Below are 16,677 nucleotides of genomic sequence, written 5' to 3' on the forward strand. Positions count from 1 at the left end.
CTTAAACATAATCTCACTTGCTCTAACCCATAGGTCTGTCATATGGACTAACTAGATGTTAGTAGAAACATTCATAAAGAAGTCACATAGATGAGACTAGTGAAGTAGCTCAAGTAATAATTTCCCTGCTTAGCAAGTACAAAGCCCTGCATTCAAATGTCAGTATTGCTCCTACTCCCTAAGTCATACAGGCTGTGTCCTTAGTTTAGTTGTTGGTACTCATGCTCTTGAAACTTCATTATGATCCTTGGCTTGAGCCTATCACTTTGAGGAAAGCCCTCTTAACATCTTTGTTCCGGAGGCTGTAGATGATAGGGTTCAGGAAAGCAGAGATGACATTGTAGAATAAAGCCAGCTTCTTGTCCTCTTCTGGGGAGGACTCAGAGCCAGGTCTCATATACATCACCATACAAGGGATTGAGAACATGGTGACCACAGTGATGTGGGAAGCACAGGTAGAGAAGGCCTTGAGCCGCCCTTGGGTTGAACGGATCCTCAAGATGGCAGCAAAGATATTGATGTAGACAATGATGATGAGGGAGAGGGGCACCAAAAGAAGGATGAAGCCTAGAATGAAATCCACTTGGTCGTTGAGAGAGGTGTCTGCACAGGCCAACTTCAAGACGGCTGGTACTTCACAGAAGAAGTGGTTGATCTCATTGGGGCCACAATAAGGAAGAATCATAGCAGAGACTGTATATATGAGGGCACAGCTGATGCCCCAGAATCCACAGAAGGCCACCAGCGATCCACACAGCAAAGGGCTCATGATGACTTTATACCTGAGAGGATGGCAAATGGCCACATACCTATCATAAGCCATGATTGCAAAAAGCCAAGACTCGGTGATTCCCAACATCAGGAAGATGTACATTTGGGCTACACATCCAATATAGGAGATGGTCTTCCTGCTGCAGAGCAGGTGAATGAGCATCTGGGGCACCGTGGTGGTGACATAGCCCATATCCAGAATGGATAAGACACTGAGGAAAAAGTACATGGGTGTGTGGAGGCGGGAATCCATGCGTATCAAAGTGATAATGAGCCCATTACCTAGAAGGGTGATGAGGTAGAGGAAAAGAAAGACATTGAATAGAATAACATTTATCTTTTCATCACTAGAGAATCCTAGAAGAATGAACTCAGTAAGAGAGCTGTGGTTTCTCCAAAGGAAATCCTGCATCCTTCTCCTGCTGTGGAGAAAAACAAAAACAAAAAAACAGCTATGAAAGGTGAAGTATTCAGATCCTAAACCATGCTGCTATTTATATAACTCAAACAATAAGACAAATGTAACCAAGGAAGTACATAGGACAGCCACAAAACTGAGGAACAAATTTCAAAGGAATTTCTATTTAATCTGAAACATTCATTAACATATGTTAACTTTGTACTGTATAATCCCAGTTTATCCTGAAATGTCAAATAATAACTTCCAGATTTCAGAATGTAGATTTTGAAGAAGAAAAAGGTTCAAAATGAATGTCTTAGAATTCACAGTATATGTAGCTTATGAAAAAATTCAAAGAGGATAAAGAGTTGAATACTTAATATCATTTGTTACACACTTCATACAGATAGGGAAGTTTTACTTCACTTTGCTCCTCCCCAAATTGGCTTCAACTGGACTACTCAAGAGCCTGATGGGCACCCTGAAATTTGAGAGTTGTTAGACATCTAACTGAAGTTCAAAAGAGCATAAAAGTCATTGAAAGTAAGTTATACTCCATGAAGGATCAGAAGTGAGTGATATGGGTAGGGACAGAGGGCAAGACAATAACTGAAAAATAGTGGCCAAGAGTTTTCTCAAATGTAGGAAAACTTTCAACTTGCAGAATAGATATGATGCCCAATGAACACTTAGAATAATAAACACAACCAGGTGATGGTGTCTCACACCTGTAATCCTAGCTACTCAGGAGGCTGATATCTGATTGTGGTTCAAAGCCAGCCTAAGCAGAAAAGCCTAGGAGATTCTTATCTCCAATTAACTGCTAGAAAACTGGAAGTGGAGCTGTGGCTCAAAGTGGTAGAGCACTAGTCTTGAGTGAAAGAGCTTAGGGACAGCGCCCAGGATTTGAATTCAAGCTCCACAACTGACAGAAGAAGAAGAAGAAGAAGAAGAAGAAGAAGAAGAAGAAGAAGAAGAAGAAGAAGAAGAAGAAGAAGAAGAAGAAGAAGAAGAAGAAGAAACACAAAGATAACCCCCTGAAGAACCACCAATCTACTACTTTCTTTTTTTTAAACATATTTTGTTGTTATTGTAGAGGTGATGTACAGAGGGGTTACAATTACATAAGTAATACATAATGTACTTACATAAGTAAGTACATTTCTTTTGGGTTAATATCACCCCTTATCTTGCTCTTTCCCAGTTTTTCCCTCCATACCCACCTATAAGTTGTATAGTTCATTTTTAATATAATATCTACCGAATACTGCTGCTGTATTTGTTCACCCTTTGTCCTACCATTCCTGTAAACTCCCTCCCTTCTCCTCCCAAAGACAAAACAAAAGGCAATGACAACAAAAACAGCAACAGCATCAAAAAAAGAACTCTGGTAAAATATTATTTTATACTGATCTATTATTTTCAAAGTGGTCTAAGAAAAAAATAATTACCTTCAAATAAGAGACAGTGAGACAGGCTCAGGTTTCTTAAACGAAAAACAGAAGACAGTTGAATTGCATTTTCTAAGAGGAGAGAGACAGAGACAGAGAGAGTAAAAGAGAGGAGCCAAGAATGTATTTTACAGCATATAATATTTGATAAAAAAATAATATGTACATTTGTATTCTATTTATGTATCTATGTATGTTTGTATGCAGAATATGTGACAAAAATAGCCCAAAGAATAGGAGGGAAATGAAATAAAACTGTTAAAGATTTTTGCACTGTTTAGAAATTAAAGTACTAATGTAAATAAGCCCATAATAAATCAAAAGTGCATAGTTTAGTCTCTGGGTGAGGTGTTAACATATTTTTTTCTATAAAGAACTAGATTGGTCTTTGCAATCCATGTATAACCAAGGATCCATATTCTTATAGTCATGTACCACATGACACCATTTTGGTCACCACACCATCTAATTCAGATCTCATCGCTAAAGCCCTCTGAAATCTTTTTTAGTCCATAAACTTCCAACTGCAATTTATCTGAGGATCTTCCACCTGTGCCTATCACCTGTGCTCTCTTTACCAGGTATTTTATAAGATGAACTCATTTACTTCTTCAGATATCTGCCCAGTTACCATTTCATCAGAAAATCCTTTCCCATCATCCTTTCTGAATCAACCATTCCTCACTGTCTGTTTCTCTTCATTTCACTTTTCATTTCTTCAGAAAAGAACTTATCTGTTTATCTAGTTATCTTCTGTTGCCCCCAGAATATTAATGTGGGTGTTTTGTTTCATTCACTCCTCCATCTCCAGTGTACCCACCATAGGGTAGAAACTCAGTAAATATTATTAAATTAGGGAAGCAAGGTAGGGTAGTCTTGGACTCCATCATCAAAGCTTGTGGGAAAGATAAGGAGTAGCAACTGGCACCTGTCCTCTAGTTAAACACATTTGGAATGTAGACTCTACTACCTTTATGACCCATACCCTAGAGGGTGTTGTGGATAAGCTGTGGACAAAATATATTTGTTTTATGATAGCATAAACTTAGATAACTGGTGATAATTTTCTCTACATAAATTGAATGTATGGATAATAGTGAAGTGTGAAGGACTTTGTTAAAGAGCCTAGATAAGACTTGCTCTGCAAAACCTCTAGATTTAAAGTTGGGTATAAATTTGACTAGGGTGACAAGCTTTAACTTGACTATGGCAAATTTCCTGGCACTCAGGGTTGGTTTTAGACATAAAAACCTATAGTGAGAGGCAAGGAACTCCATTTCTGCTAAGAAGGCAGAATCTAGCTAACCATGTGTGCGTGTTTAAACATTCCCCCATATTCATATGTTGAAATCCTAATCCCCAATAGGGTGGTATTAAAAGGCAGATCTTTGAAAAGCAATTAGGGTTAGATTACATCTTGAGGACAGGATCATCCTAATGGGATTGATGCCCTTATGAAAGAGGAGATCCAGGACATGTAAAGAACATAATCAGAAAGATGTCCTTACCAGAGCCTGACTTGTGGTATGCTGATCTCAGACTTGCCAGTTTCCAGAACCATGATAAACTTTAGTTGCTTAAAGCACTCTGCCTATGGTACTTTCATTATAGGAGACCAGCTTACAAAAACAGTCTGTCAAGGATGCTTTCCTACTAATCTGGATTTAGAGAGAGATGGACAGGAGATCTGCTAACGCCCAGTCCAATTGGAAGAATTAAGGACTTCACTGTTTTCTCTTACCTCTTTGTTATCTAATGTCATCTGGTCCTGATCCCAATGTCTCTCATTATGACTGTCATCTCCCAGGCCCACCTCTACACTCAACTCCATAGCATTCTCTAGGAACAGGGCTGCTCGAAGATACATAATAAGGTACTCACTGTGGGGAAGAGGGTGTGGTACTCAATAAAAGTAACAGAGGGAATGAGAAGGGAAGGGACTAGATGAACAGGCTCCAAAACAGAGTCAGACCTACCATTCCTGGTGATTCTAATGGGGAGCATCACTGGATGGCAAGTATCCTAGAGGGAGGCATCTTTCCCCCATTCAATAAGAGACCTCCACGAAACTCAGCTTGAAGATCATCTGTAAAATTCTTACTTCTCTTTAGGTCCCACCCTGTAACCTAACACTGTCCTATCATCACTCTCCACCATTCTCCCCACTCTGCCATTCTGTTATGACCAACCCAATGCCTTTAGCCTCCCTGACAACAGCCCCTTCCTCCTCCTCCTTTTCTTGTTTCTTCTTTTTCTTCTCCTTCTCTTCATTAGCAACTGAAGGCCAGGTGCCTTGAGGAAAGTGCACACCCAAAGTCAGAGGAAGTAGCAGTTGAACAGAGTGAAATGAACAAGCAAGGAAGAAAGGCAAAAAGAAGTAAAGATAGATAGAGAAGTATCAAGACACAGAGAGAGGTACAGACATAAAGGAACATGAAGATACCAAAATCTACACTTAGGAGACAAAGACAGACAGAAGAAGAGATGCCCCAGATGAGGTTGCTGTAGTGCTTCAGATACCCTGGCCCAGGGATTATTACTCTTTACCTGATCTTGGTCTCTGTGGGAAGGATGGGTCAGGATTTTGAGGAGCTTTTTTGAAACTCTGCTCCAGGGATCCTGATTCCCAAGAGGCCAACTCTGGCAGCTACCTAATGAGCTTCCTTTGCTTTTGAATTCCCTTTGGTCTGAGCCATAAGTCTGAACTCCAATATCTACTACTCAAGTCTGTGTACAGACAGAACTACGTGACCCTTGAAGCTTGAGCTCAGACCACTGCCTAAGTCCTTTTTTGTCTGATCAGGCCTCTCTTCTTCCTGTCCATGCCTTTTCAGGCTTCATATTTTCTCTTAGCTTACTATATGGGCTAGATTTCTGGTAAGAGTTGTAGACATTTTTTCAAAGGAACAATAACCTATAGGAAAGTCCCTAGTTTCTCCATGGGAGTCTGCAAATGAAACAAATCAATAGCAAAGGTGATGCTATTCCAAGAAGACAAAGAGAGGAAGAGCATTGAGAATCAAGAAAGAGGCGACTGAACAGTTAAAATTAGAACAGAGAAACAGAAACGTGATGCAAAGAAAACTATGAAATAGTCAGCAGCTCCAAACAGAGCTGCAGAACCAGGTAGGACACAGCCCCACCAAAGCCACAACCCCCAGGTGAACTAGACATCACTGATGACCAGACTGACAATCTTTGTCTGTAGGAGAAACCTACAGTTCTCACAAGCCTTCAATCTGATGTGGGGATTTGGTGTGGCAGGGACTTCTCATGTATAGCAGGCTAGCATTGGGGAAGAAATTAATTCCATTGCTCCTAATGGTTCAGGGTAGTATAAGCAGGTATCATTTGAGACTGAGTTACTATGAGGGCCTGAAAACAGAATGAACACAAGTTAGAGAGCCTGGAACAGTGTCTGGATGTGACATAGCCACAAAGAGCAGTTGAGGATAGCATAGCAGGTGAGGGATAGTGCAGGATCTGGATCCACAGAGAAGTTTAAGCAGCTGTGAACACAGGCTATGAAAGGGTGTGGTTGGCAGTTCCATCTATAGTGGGGAGTAAACCCTGCTACCTGTGGATTCTGAGCACCTGGTTTGCAGATGGCTTGGTTGACAGGTAGGACTGACAGCTCTGAGCTCAGGACTGGAGATTCCATTTCCCCAGCTTAACCTCCCACAAGGTGGTTGGCTACTGAGTGGGGTCTGAAAATGCTACAATGGGCAGAGTACCAGCTCCCTCGGGTCTTCCCACCCAGTGCAGTACCTATGGCTCTGTTTGCTCCCTCCACTCTTCAGCTTGGACATTGGTTGTTCCTAAATGCACAAACTCAAGGTGGGCTCTATAGCAAGTGGGAACATGCCAGGCCTATAGGCGTCAACATTTATTGGGGCTAGCAAGTAGGGCTCCTGGCACACAAAGAAGAGAAAAGTCTAAAGTAAATGCAGTCCTAACAAGGACAACTGCCCCTTGGCCAGCTGCTCTCAGCCCACATACAGTACCAACCAATATGGTGGAATATACAGGAAGGAACACAGCAGACTTTAGCTAACACATCTGATCTTGTTTCTCCAACTTTTTTCTTTTTATGACATTTTATTACTAATATTGCTTTACTTTTTATATTTTGTGTTTTACTTTTTGTTCCTCGTCTCACATTTCAAAATTTTATTTCTATGATTTTATTTCATAATGGGATTTTTTTAACTTCTTGCTCAATTCTTCCTCAAATCCTTTCATTTTTCCTTCTTTATCTTTACTTTGTTTCTTTTTTTTCCCATTACTTTACTTTTTCCCTTATTTCTTTCTTGTATTATGATTACTTTTATCTGTATTAACCTTTTTTTGTAATCCTAGGAATCCAGGGTCTCACACATGAGACATGGTAGCCATACTCCCAACCTTTTCATTTGTTTTGAGATTGAATCTTACTAATTTTACCCAGACTGTCATCAAACTTATGATCCCCTAGCCCCTGCTTCCTCAACAAAGAGAATTATAAGCATGCACCACTCTATCTGACCATTACTTTTGTTTTTATTCTTTTGAGATAGGGTCTTCTTGTACAGCCAGGCACTAAGTAGCACAGGCTGGCCTTGAATTTACATTACTCCCTCATCAACCTCCTGTATGCTTGGCCTGGTGACACATACTAGTATGTGCCCAGCTGGCCAAAAAGTTGGAATGACAAATTTTAGCCTACCTTACTTTGCCATTTCCTTTTCTATGATTATTTGTGTTATAGTAATTGTCTTTAACTTTAATTGTGTATCTACAGCTGAATGCTGATATACTCAATTTCATAAAAGCAAACACTACTGAACTTAAAGGAACACTTAGGTCTAGATACAATAGTAGAGGGTGATTTCAACACCCCACTTCCATCAATAAATCATCCAGACCCCCCAAAATCAACAAAGAAATTTCAGAGTTCAATAAAACCACAATCAAATGGAGTTGAGACATTTACAGATCATTATAGTTCACACATATTCTTCTCAGTAACCTACATAACTTTCTCCAAAAAGGATCACATTTAACAACATACAGCAAGTCTAATTTTTTTTAATTTTTATTGTTATTATAAAGGTGATGCACAAAGTCAGGTAATACATAAGTCAGGTAATGAATATATTTCTTTTTTGACAATGTCACCCCTTCTCTCACTCTTTCCCAGTTTTTCCCTTCCATCCCCACCCACAGGTTGTATAGTTCATTTTCAACATTTTAGTTTGGAGAAGGGTTAACTTCTTGAGCTTCTTGTATATTTTGTATATTATGCGATTTTCAGATGTATTACTGATAAAGATCTTCTCCCAGTTTGTTGGCTATCTTTCTAGTTTAGTGACGGTGTGCCTTTCTGGGCAGAAACTTCTTATTTTGATGTAATCTCATTTGTCAAATCTCTCTCCTATTTGCTGTGTCCCTGGGACACTTTTCAAAATGTTTCTGTCTAGTGTCTATAAAGTCTATAGCTTATCCTACTCCTTCTTGCAGTGATGTTAAAGTTTCAGATCTGACATTGAGGTCTTTGACTTGATAGTAGTGCATGGTGATGAACAGGGATCCACTTTTAGTTTTCTCCATATGGATATCCAGTTTTCTCAACACCAATTATTTTTCACTGTATATCTTTGGCTTCCTTGACAAATATCAGGTGACTGTAAGTATATGGCTTCATTTCCATGTCTTCTAGTCTGTTCTGTTGATCTTTAGGCATGTTTTTGTGCCAGTACCCAGCTATTTTTGTAATTACACTAGAGCTTGTACTTGTCATAGAGCTTGAGATCTGGGATTGTGATACCATCAGCATTGCATTTGCCTAAAATTGCTTTGGCTCTTTTTTTCTATTATTCTTTTTAAAATTATTTATTTATTGCCAAAGTGATGTGCAGAAGGGTTACAGTTTCATATGTAAGGCAGTGGGTAGATTTCTTGTATAACTTGTTACCTCCTCCCTCATTTCCCCCCCTCCTGCCTCCCCCTTTCCCTCTCCCCACCCCCTTAAGTTGTTCAGTTGGTTTACACCAAATAGTTTTGTAAGTATTGCTTTTGGAATAGTTTGTCTTTTTATCCTTTGTCTCTCAATTTTGATAGTCCTTTTCCCTTCCCTGGTTCTAATACAAGTATATACAGTATCCAGGGTACTCCGATGAGATACAGTGATAGCGTGGGCACAACCACAGGAAGGGGATACAAGAGGAACAACAGTAACAACAACAACAACAAAAAACTAAGGTTTCATATGGCATGTTGAAAATGATTACAACAGTGATATAACACTCATTTCCATAACATGGAATTTCACTTCGCATCATCTTATGTGTTCATAAGGGCATTTGCTTTGGCTTTTTAAGGTCTCTTGTTGTTCCATATGAATTTTTGGATTGTTTTCCCTGCATTGATCACAACATTGGGATTTGGATGGGGAATGCATTAAATTTGTAGACCACCTTTGGCAATATGGACATTTTCACAGTATTAATTCTCCCTATCCATGAACATGGGAGGCCTTTCCATTTTCTGATTCATCTTTGTTGTCTTTCTTCAGATTTTTTTTATAGTTTTCACTATAAAGATCTTCTGCTTCCTCAGTTAGTTTTATTTAAGGAGGCAGTTTTAAAATGGAATTTTATGCTTGATTACCTACATTAAAAAATTAGAGAGATGTCAAATATATTAACATAGTAGTGTATTACTTCAGGCTCTTAGGAAAACAGCAAGAACAATAACAAGTCAAACCACAAATTAGTAAGTAGAAATTATAATGATCAGGGTAGAAATTAATAAAATAGATACTCCAAAAATACAAAGAATTGATTAAATACAGTTGGTTCTTTGAAAACAAGATTGCCAACCCTTTAGCCAAGCTAGAAATAGAGCTGTGGCTCAAGTATTAGAGTGCTAGCCTTCTGCAAAAGGACCCTCAGGAATAGTGGCCAGGTCCTGAGTTCAAACCCCAGGACTGGCACCAAAAATACTGTTCCCAAACTAACCAAAAGAAAGAAGCAGAAAAATCAAATAAATAAAATTAGGGATTAAAAAGGGGGCTATTACAGCAGCTACCACTAAAATGCAGATTGTTAGGGAATATTTTGAAATTTATATACCAATAAATTATCAAACACAAAAGAAATGTAGTTGAGCACCAGTGGTGGATGGCTATATTCCTAGCTACTCGGGTGTCTAAAATATGAGGATCACAGTTTGAAGCCAGCCCAGGCAGGAAAGTCTGTGAGAATAATCTCCAACTAACAACTAAAAAGTTCGAAGTACCACTGTGGCTGAAGTGATAGAGCATTATCCTTGAGCAACAACTCAGGGACGGTGGCCAGGCCCTGAGTTTAAGCCCCAGGACACACACACACACACACACACACACACACACACACACACACGTACCACTATTGGGGCTTGAACTCAAGGCCTCATGCTCTCACTTAGCTTTTTTGCTCAAGGTTTGACTCTACCACTTGAGTCACGGTGCTTTCACTCCTTTATGAAATATACACCTAAAAGAAATGTATATGCGTATACATACACACGTAAACATGTATATATACACACACAGCATAAGTATGAATGACAGAAAACTAATAATATTAGAATACATGTGTTTCTATGTGGATGGCATAAGGACTGTCATTAAAAGCAGTTATACAACTGTGGGTTAGGGAAGATAGGGAAAGAGAGAGCAGTAGAAGAAATCCCTCTAACTATATTCATGTATGGAGAACCATGGTGATGGCTGGCTTTTTTCAGCTTGATGCAGTGTTAAGGCAATTTCTAGAAAGTCTGAAAGCAGACTTAACCTCTGATACAGGGAATGGTATTCAAGAGAAGAGCAAAGGTAACTTTGATTTATCTATAGTGTTTCAATGTTTTTAATGATTCTATTAATATGTACTTGTATAGTTAGAGGAAAAGTAAATTATAAATAAAAACTTCAGGGCTTTCACATGTAGCCAGTCCCTTACTAGTCCTTGAACTGTTACTTAAGAAAACTAACATTTGTGTGTGTGTGTGTGTGTGTGTGTGTGTGTGTGTGTGTGTGTGTGTGTGTGTTGGCCATGTGCTGAACTCGGGGTCTGGATGCTGTCCTTGAGCTCTTTTGCACAAGGCTAATGCTCTACCACCTTGATCCATAGCACCACTTCTGGTTTTCTAGTGGTTAATTGGAGTTAAATCTCACAGACTTTCCTGTCCTGGCTGGCTTCAAACCATGATCCTTAGATCTCAGCCTACTGAATAGCTAGGATTACAGGCATGAACCACAGTCCCAGCAAAAGACAACTTGTGAGGCTCCTAATAGGTCTAATATTCATGAGCTGACTTGCCTGTCAAGGATAGCTCAAGAAAGAGGAAAACTGCTCAAGCAGCAGCACATGGCATCTGAATTCCGAGTCCTGCTTCAGGACTGTGCATTTGGATATGCAACTGCAATCACAGGCCCCAGGCTTCAAGCTACTACACTGAAGATCTCCCACAAGTTCTGCTTTAGCCTGACACTTCCCAGAGGATATGAAAGTTGCCAATTATACCAAGAGCTTCATTCTTCTAATTTCAATTAAGCTAATGTAATGTCTTGAAACTCTCCACTTCTTTCCCCACTCCTCCTGTGAGTCTCTAAGTTAACTCCATTTCTGAGGCCACTCCTGAGTTCCTCTGCCCCAGGAGTCCTTCTTTCCTGTCCAGGGGCCAATTAAGCTACAGTTGAGTTGCTCTGAACTAAGAATCCCACAGAGACTTGTTAAGTTCAGTGCCTAAGAAAATGGGAGGATCATTAAGAAGTTCAACTTATTAGACAGCTGGGACAAGGCCAGCAGCTAAGCAGAAAAAAGTAGAAGTGACTCAGTGTCCCTCAGAGGCACCTGAAGAAATTTCACTTTTTGCTTAATGCTATCTCAAGTGTGTGCATTAGATAGTCATCACATGCCCAAGGTACCTTCTCTTTCTTCACCGGCCCTTGGTGTTTTCATCATATGTAACCTCATCATTTCCCCTTTGGATTCTTATCAAGAACTTTTGCTCACCATCATCCCCAAAGTATCTGCCTTCATCTATTGCATAAACATTCTCAGTATCATCACCTGATTCTATCTAACCATCATCCTCACTATCCCCCAGCTGCACCATTTCATCACCCCTTGCCAACAGCAAATGGAAAAACTGATCTTTTGCAAAAACTGAAATATTTCCCAGAATACATGGAAAATTATGATAACTACAGAACAGAGGTTGAGTTGCAGAGATCCATCTTATAAACACAAAAGAATTTCTAAAGAGGAAAACAATAAATCAAAAGTATAATATAGAGTCTAGTAAGAGTTCCAGAAAAAAACTGAAGAGAATGAGGAAATATTTGAAGAGATCATGTCTGAGACTATCAGAGTATGCAATAAAAAAGCCAAATGTATCAAGGTTAAGAGTTAAAAGATTGAATTACATATGAGAACCTCAAATGTAATGTACATTCTATTTTTACTGCATTTGGGATGTTATAACAGTATACCATAAACTAGGCAGCTCAAGGACAACTAAATTTCATTTCTCACAATTCTGGAGGCTCCAGTTCGAGGTCTAGTAAGAGCCCACTTTTTGGTTCATAAATAGTTCCTTCTTGCTATATCTTCATATGGTGAATGGGATGAGGCATCTTCTTTGAGGACACTAATCTCACCAAGCTTTGTCTTGGTGACCTTATACCTCCCATAGGTCCTAAAAGGACTAGGTAGACAGGTATTCATTGTCAATCTGGTTCTGACCTAAGTCTTAGCTGTCCCTCAGAAGTGAGGCAGCTCAACAAGCTAAATAGAAAGCCCACAGAACGGAAGAACATTTTATACATCAGATAAGGGCCTACTATCCAGAATATACCTAGAGCTCAAACAATTAAATCCTCACAAATTAAACCTTCAAAGAAACAAAACACAATAAATGGACTAATGACTTAAAGAAGACTTCTCAGAAGAAAAAGTAAAAATGGCCAGTAGACACATGAAGAAATACTCAACATCTCTGGCCATAAAGGAAATACAAATCAAAACAACACTGAGATTCTACCTACTCCCAATTAGAGTGGCCATTATCAAGAAAAACAAATAACAAATGCTGGTGAAGATGCAGCCAAAAGGGAACTCTGATTCACAGCTGGTGGAAATGTAAGCTTGTTCAATGCCTCCGGAAAGCAGTATGTGGATTCCTCAAAAAACTAAACATAGAATTACCCTATAACCCAGGAATCCTTCTCTTGGTCATCTATCCAATAGAACACAAACAAGGTTACAGTAAAGCCACCAGCACAATCATGTTTGTTGCAGCACTATTCAACATAGCCAAGATACAGAATCAGCCCGGATGCCCTCAATGGATGAATGGATACACAATGTAATATTATCTATATACTGGAAAGAATATTATACTATTCATAAAGAAATGGAAGAACTTGGAAAACAGTATATTAAGTGAAGTAAACCAGACCCAGAGAAACAAAGGTTGCATGTTTTCCCTCATTTGTGGAAGGCAAATGTACCTATAAGTCTATAAGCAAACACATTAGGATGGGCCATATACAAGTGGTTACAAATAAATTAACTGAAGTATAACAGACTCCAATAGAAAGTGCAAATAGTGTAATCTTTTAGAAAGACCATGCCAAATCCCAACAAAACCAACACTAGTAGATGGGCATACGCAAGAGGGGGATCAAAGGGAGAGGAGGTAGATGGATGAAGGTAGAAAGGGGAGAAAAGTAGCCAAGAATTCAGAAATTAAGAAAATAAGGGAAGGGATGGGTTGAAGGGGGTGAGAATAGTGAAGGGGGTGACACTGATCAAGATACATTGTATTCATAAACTGCTTTGCTATATGGCATCTCCTTTGTACAAATACTTAACAGTAATATTTTTTAAAATGTTAAAAACATTTAGAAAAAGAAATGAGGTAACTCAGGACACTGGGAGAAGCTAGAAGAGTTTCTGTCATATTCCCTATCAAATTTCAGGTCTGACTGGAAACTTAAGCTGACAGGCCCACTTAACCTCACATTACCTCAGAAATAGAGTTTAGGTCTATCCTTTCCCGCCATTACCTACCAAGCCACATCCAAACTCTCTCTCCCTCACTCGCTCACTCATTCTCTCTTTTCTAAAGAAAAAAGGACATTCTGAAGAGTAGGATCTTCAAAATACATGAGATAGAAATGGAGATCTTCAAGGATAAAGCAATGAAAAGTCACAATTATATTCAGGTATACGAGTTCTCCCTTCTCTACAATCCACAGAGCAAACAGAAAATCCAAGGAAATACAGAAGACTTTAGTAATCTATCAACCAAGTTGACCTGGTTAACATTTATAGAACATTCCACCCATTAACAGCTGAATGAACATTTCCTCCAGGGCAGAGAGAACATCTGTCCAACACAATCTATATTTTGGGCCACAAAACAGGTTTTCAATAAATTGAAAGTACTAAGGTCATACAGAGTGTGTTCCTTGATTATAAATTAATTGAGAAAATCAGTAACAAAGATTTCTAGAAAAGTGCAAATAATGGAAATGGAATAGCAAATTTCTATAAAGAAGAAAGTTTAAAAATATTTAACTTAATGAAACAAACAGTACAAGAAATGTATCCAATGCCCAACGTATGATACTGTAACCTCTCTGTACATCAGTTTGATAATAAAAATTTGAGGAAAAAAAAAGAGAGGGAAAAAATATTTAACTTAATGAAATAGAAAACAAAAAATAGAGATTGCATAAGCAGTATTTAGAGGAAATTTGAAACTATGCAAAAGAGATAAAAATATTTTAAATAAAGTGTAACTCAATGGAGGAGTTACCAGTAAAACAAGAGAACAAAGCTCAATGATTAGTTCTCAAGGAACCAAAAGCCACTTAAGAAGAAATGGGTAACTTGAATAATGCTTCATTTATTAAATAAATTTAAACATCCACACACATACTGTCTTTCTCTCTCCATCCCAGTTACCTTTATGAATGAATTCTACTAAATATTTAATGAGATACTAACATCAATTCTACACAAACTTCCAGAATATTAAAAAGAGAGAATATTTTCCTCAACTCATTCTAAGAAGCAAGCAGTTCCCTTATACTAAAACCGGATAAAGATGCAAGAATCCAAATCTAACTGCATCTAAAGAGAGTACATTAAGATTTGTTATAGGATGCAACGTTAAGTTAAATAAAAAAAACAAAACCCTGTCACTGTAGTTCCCTGTATTAATTAACTAAGATATGTATAATTAGCTATGTTAACTATACAGTTAAGCAGGTATAACTAACTATATAATTAACTAAAAACCATATGATTATTTCAATAGCTACAAAAAGCTCTGACAAAAATTCAACAGCCAGGGCTGGGGATATAGCCTAGTGGCAAGAGTGCTTGCCTTGTATACATGAGGCCCTGGGTTCGATTCCCCAGCACCACATATACAGAAAACAGCCAGAAGTGGCACTGTGGCTCAAGTGGCAGAGTGCTAGCTTGAGCAAAAAGAAGCCAGGGTCAGTGCTCAGGCCCTGAGTTCAAGGCCCAGGACTGGCCAAAAAAAAAATAATAATTCAACAGCCATCCATAATAATAGGAATGATAAGGGAATTCCTGAACCTGATAATGTCCATGAAAATTAATATAAATTATACTTATAAATAAATACACATGAAATATAAACTTTATTTAATGGTGTGTGTATGAATTTTATCTTAAAATCAAGACAAGCATGTCTGCTTGCACCACTACTTCTATTCAACAATGTGCCTCCATTTTGTTGTTGTTCTTTTGCTTGTTTGGGGGGGATGGGCTGACTTTGAGCTTCCAATCTTATTGACCCCCATCTCCTAGGTGCTGTGATTCCAGGCTTGCACTGCCCTACCTGGCAGGTCTCAAATCTCTTGGAAAGAGATTAAGTTGCTAGACACAAGCCAATTCTAGCATTATCGGACCATCACTGTGCACTTGTAGACTACAGAAAAGGACTTGAAATGTGAAAGGGAAGTAATATTTGTCCAAGAAGAATAACATGACTCTGCACTCTTCAGGGGAGGAGGGAAATGGCTGCTTCTTTGAGAGGAATTGCAGAGAGATAGAGCTGAGCTGTAGCAACTCCAGACACCCTACCCATAATGCTATTGGACAAGTGCACCATGGGAGATTAGAAGATTTTGATAGTTGTCCCCTGGAGCTTTGTGGTTGAAGGAGACTGATGCCTCCTAACTCACCTGGAGAATCCAGAAGGCAAGAGTCTTAGTGGATAGCTCTTTGAAGTTAGGAAGAGGTGAAGGAACCATGCAGTCTCCCCTTGTCTGTGAGGTCTTGTCAGGGTAGGAGCATTTACCATCAGATGACACCGAAGGGCTGATAGCAGGCCTCTGAGCAGGGGGAAAGAGTTCTGGTCTGGATGGGTAATCCTCAGTACACTCCCATTCTACTGCCTCAGTACTGCTGGATGGAAGAGCCGCTGCTGCTTGTCACACCAGTAGGCATCAGGTTGACATCATCACTGATATTTAAATTTTTCATCAAACCTTATTAGGATTATTTAGTGTCTTTCTATATGTCTTAATTTTGTACTCTAACAGGATGCCTCCATTTTGGAAATATTGCTTGTTACAGAAGCATGTGAATTGAATAACATCTCCAATCAGAAAAGCCTTACAGGCAATGTTTGCACTCAAGGCTGTGCTTAACAGGTCAGACCTGAGATAAGACAGAATAGGGCTAAATGTGTTTTCAGTAAAATGTTGCTTTTGTCGTGGGTAGAGCATATAGAATGTGCTTACTGGTTTAGTAAATAAGATAAGAGATGATTTGATGTGGTAGCAGAAACAATTTGTAATCACAATATCCCTGACATTTTCACAATTATTTTCCATACTTATCAACGAGTTGTTTATCAAGTAAGATTTTTTTTAGTGGTGATTTTCCCCCTTTCTCTTGCCAAAACCCCCCAAGAATTTCAATTAGCATTATGCAAGCCTGGAATACACCTGATTGGCTATAAAACTGTCAAAGCATAAATCTCTTA

The 16,677-nt window shown here is 38.8% G+C and overlaps 1 protein-coding gene across 1 annotated transcript; it reads right to left on the bottom strand.

Annotated features, from left to right (window-relative positions):
* Window positions 1–238: 238 nt before the first annotated feature.
* Window positions 239–1,183, bottom strand: LOC125355026 (olfactory receptor 2A12-like). Its single transcript, XM_048351081.1, has one exon. The coding sequence runs from the start codon at window positions 1,181–1,183 to the stop codon at window positions 239–241; it is 945 nt and encodes a 314-aa protein (XP_048207038.1).
* Between the last annotated feature and the right edge of the window lie 15,494 nt (window positions 1,184–16,677).

This window comes from Perognathus longimembris, chromosome 7 (assembly GCF_023159225.1).
Source record: "Perognathus longimembris pacificus isolate PPM17 chromosome 7, ASM2315922v1, whole genome shotgun sequence".
NCBI classification, from domain to species: domain Eukaryota; kingdom Metazoa; phylum Chordata; class Mammalia; order Rodentia; family Heteromyidae; genus Perognathus; species Perognathus longimembris.